The 2,845-nt window shown below is 35.1% G+C and overlaps 1 protein-coding gene across 1 annotated transcript in view; it reads right to left on the bottom strand.

The window, feature by feature from the left end:
* Nucleotides 1–1,793, bottom strand: part of LOC109833662 (protein STRUBBELIG-RECEPTOR FAMILY 6-like) — a 7,518-nt gene extending 5,725 nt beyond the window's left edge. Inside the window, exons 1-6 of the mRNA XM_020401410.1 lie at nucleotides 1,621–1,793; nucleotides 701–833; nucleotides 539–610; nucleotides 380–451; nucleotides 231–302; nucleotides 65–136 (exon numbers count right to left, since the gene is read on the bottom strand). Coding sequence (XP_020256999.1) covers nucleotides 65–136; nucleotides 231–302; nucleotides 380–451; nucleotides 539–610; nucleotides 701–833; nucleotides 1,621–1,702 — 503 coding nt within the window. The 5' untranslated portion in view covers nucleotides 1,703–1,793. The remainder of the gene's footprint in view (nucleotides 1–64; nucleotides 137–230; nucleotides 303–379; nucleotides 452–538; nucleotides 611–700; nucleotides 834–1,620) is intronic.

The raw sequence follows: 2,845 nt of genomic DNA, 5'->3' as shown, positions 1-2,845 counted from the left end.
CTGATTTGCATGTAAATATTAAGCAATCTGGATGCATAAGAGAAGAAAAAGGAGTTTTACTCACATTGTTTTAAGATTGGGAAGGCTTCCAAACATATCAGTTAAATTCCCCTGAAGTTGATTGTGAGCCAGATTTCTAAATTCATCAATAATGATTTTGTTTAAGTCAAATAATCCAGAAGAAATTTTCAATAGAGGAAAAGAAAAGTTCCATTAACAATCACACTCACAAGTATTCAAGATTCGGCATCAGTGAAACTGAGTAAGGAATGCCTTGAGCAAACTGATTATTAGCGAGATTTCTGCAAATTCAATCACATGAAATTTAATTCAGAAACAAACAACTAAAACCATACAAATTTTTTGCATCATAACTTACAGCCGTTTAAGGTTCTTGGGAAGATTATATGGAATTTGGCCTCCATTTCCAAGGCTATTGCCACTCATGTCCCTGCACCATATGATGGAGATCAAACCATTCAAACTAATTGTCAAGAAAATTTATACAAAATTTCTCATAGAGAACCAAAGCGCTCACAGCTCAACTACAGAATTCATAGTGTCCATATTGTAGGACAATGTCCCGGAAAGTCCAAGATTTGACAATTTTCTGTAGAAAAACGATTTGTTCATCAGAAATAGAACTGATAACTCAAACATTTAAAGGGTTTTCAACAAGAAATAATTTATGAAACCCCACATTTCCGTAACCGATGATCCAGAGCATGTAATGCCTTTCCATGACTCCCCACAGGGATCACCACCACTTGCTTTCCAACCATTTAGTTGGCCCGGAGAATTCAGGCTAGTGAACAAGTTATTGAGACAGGAAACTGCGTAGTAGAATGTACAAAGACAGCAAATAAAGGTGATGAAATTATAAATATCAAGATCAAATTCCATGTTAACTAAATTTATCTAACTATATTTGAAGAGGGCCGGATCAGGCTATAACTGTATTATGATGCAACTTGGTGATGATAACTGGAAAGTTCTCAATTCCCAGAATCATGAATAGTTAGAAACAAGAAAGGGTACAACACAGGGAAGGGTAAAACTAAATTAGGATTAATCTAGCAGCACATTACAAACACGCACAAGTTTATAAAAGAAACAAAATAGAAATAAAAAAAAGTACTTCTTTAGTTCTACATCAAATTTAACAAGAACAGGTCCAATTCTTATTCACATCTAAACAAACCAACCCCATAATCCTAATTCACTTCTCCAAAAATTGAGGCTCAGAGGACGAAGTACTCAACATCCAATAAATAAATAATAAATAAAAGGTGGATCCAGCACCTTCTACATAATGCCAATGTTAATTAATCCCTGTTTTGTTCAAAAGGGTGCTGATAAATCTCAAATAAGCATTCAGTTAAACTTTACCAGTTTCTTCTACACTAAAGACCGGTACAAATAAGCGAAAATTTCCACCAATTTTGTTCAAAAATCACATTTTGACTATAAACCCGCCATTCCTTTCTAAATCCAAACAAAACCCAATTCCAAAATCCCAGAATGAGATAGATCCAGCAGCTGTGTACTCTACTTTTATTCATATTAACATGAAAAAGAACCCAAAAAATGCTGCTAACGAATCAAAGAAAGCTTTTTTACCATCAGATTGGTCAGTGGTGCCATTGACAGAGCTCGCCCAAATGCAAGCTAAGAAGATCAATAAGCCTAACTTCTCCCTCATTTCTCTCTCTCCCCCTCCTCTCTCTCTCTCTGGCTTCTTGTATTTATATATTGCTCCAATTATTTACCGTTGTTTAATCACCGGCCGCAGGGAAAGCTAGCTGGCACGAAAGGCAAAGAAAGAATCCAAAAGGGGCCACTGATAATCTCTCGAATTAAGTAGTTTTTTTAAAGGGGGGAAAAAGCGGCCTTTTTGACTGAGAGAGCTCAAGTTTAATTTTTTATAGCCGGAGAAAAATAAAACGTTGGCTTACAGTCACGGGTGGTCACAAGATCCGCAGGGAACAGGTAGGTTACTTGGGTTAGTCTAGACCGTTGGATTATGATCGGTTGGTTGATGCGTAGATTTAGTACTGTTGACTTTTGTTGCTGTTTGCTGTTTAGTAGAAGTAGGTGACCTTGAGTTAAAGTTACAGTCTTTACTGCTAATGATTGGATGGGAATGGTGATGCTCGTGATGTAATCATCTTCTTTTGTGGAGATTTTGCAAATAAGCCATTTGGTTTTGTAGTTTATTGTGTAGCGCATCCATCGGCATTAATTACGACATGTAAGAGCGCGATTCGAAACCTAGGATTACGCTCCATATGGATAATGATCCGACTGTAATCAAGTCTATTTCGTCACTTTAGAGCGTGTTTGGTTCACCCTAAATTATTGAAAACAATGTGTGTTTTTAGGATTTGAAACAAAAAGTAGTCTTTTGGTCGTTTTAGGATTGCAAAATTAGGTTTGTTTCATATAATTTTTTTTTTAGAAAATGTTTCTTAAAAAGAGAGAAACAGTGCTTTTTTTGGACAACTCATTTCCTATCTTTTGGCTAGGAAATGTGCTAGAAAGCTGACAACTCATTCTAGCTCATCATTTTCTCTCAAACCTTTTCTTATTATTTGGAAATGAAACAAACTTGAGTTTTTTATATGATTTCCTATTCTTTACTTTATCATTCCATATCAAACACGAGTTTTGGATTCCTTAGATATCCTAAAAAAAAAATTAAAGTTGTTTTATTGTCAGGGAATTCATTTCCATAATTTTATGGAAATGAACCAAACAGCCCCTTAGTGGGTCATAATCAATTGTAAAAAGTTTGGCAAATGGATGTATTATATAATCTATCGCTGTTGTCAAAATAATAAACAAT

Source organism: Asparagus officinalis, chromosome 3, assembly GCF_001876935.1.
Source record: "Asparagus officinalis chromosome 3, Aspof.V1, whole genome shotgun sequence".
Classification (NCBI taxonomy): Eukaryota; Viridiplantae; Streptophyta; class Magnoliopsida; order Asparagales; family Asparagaceae; genus Asparagus; species Asparagus officinalis.
The sequence above is the reverse complement of the archived record's forward strand: the minus strand, read 5'-3'. Positions and strand labels throughout refer to the sequence as shown.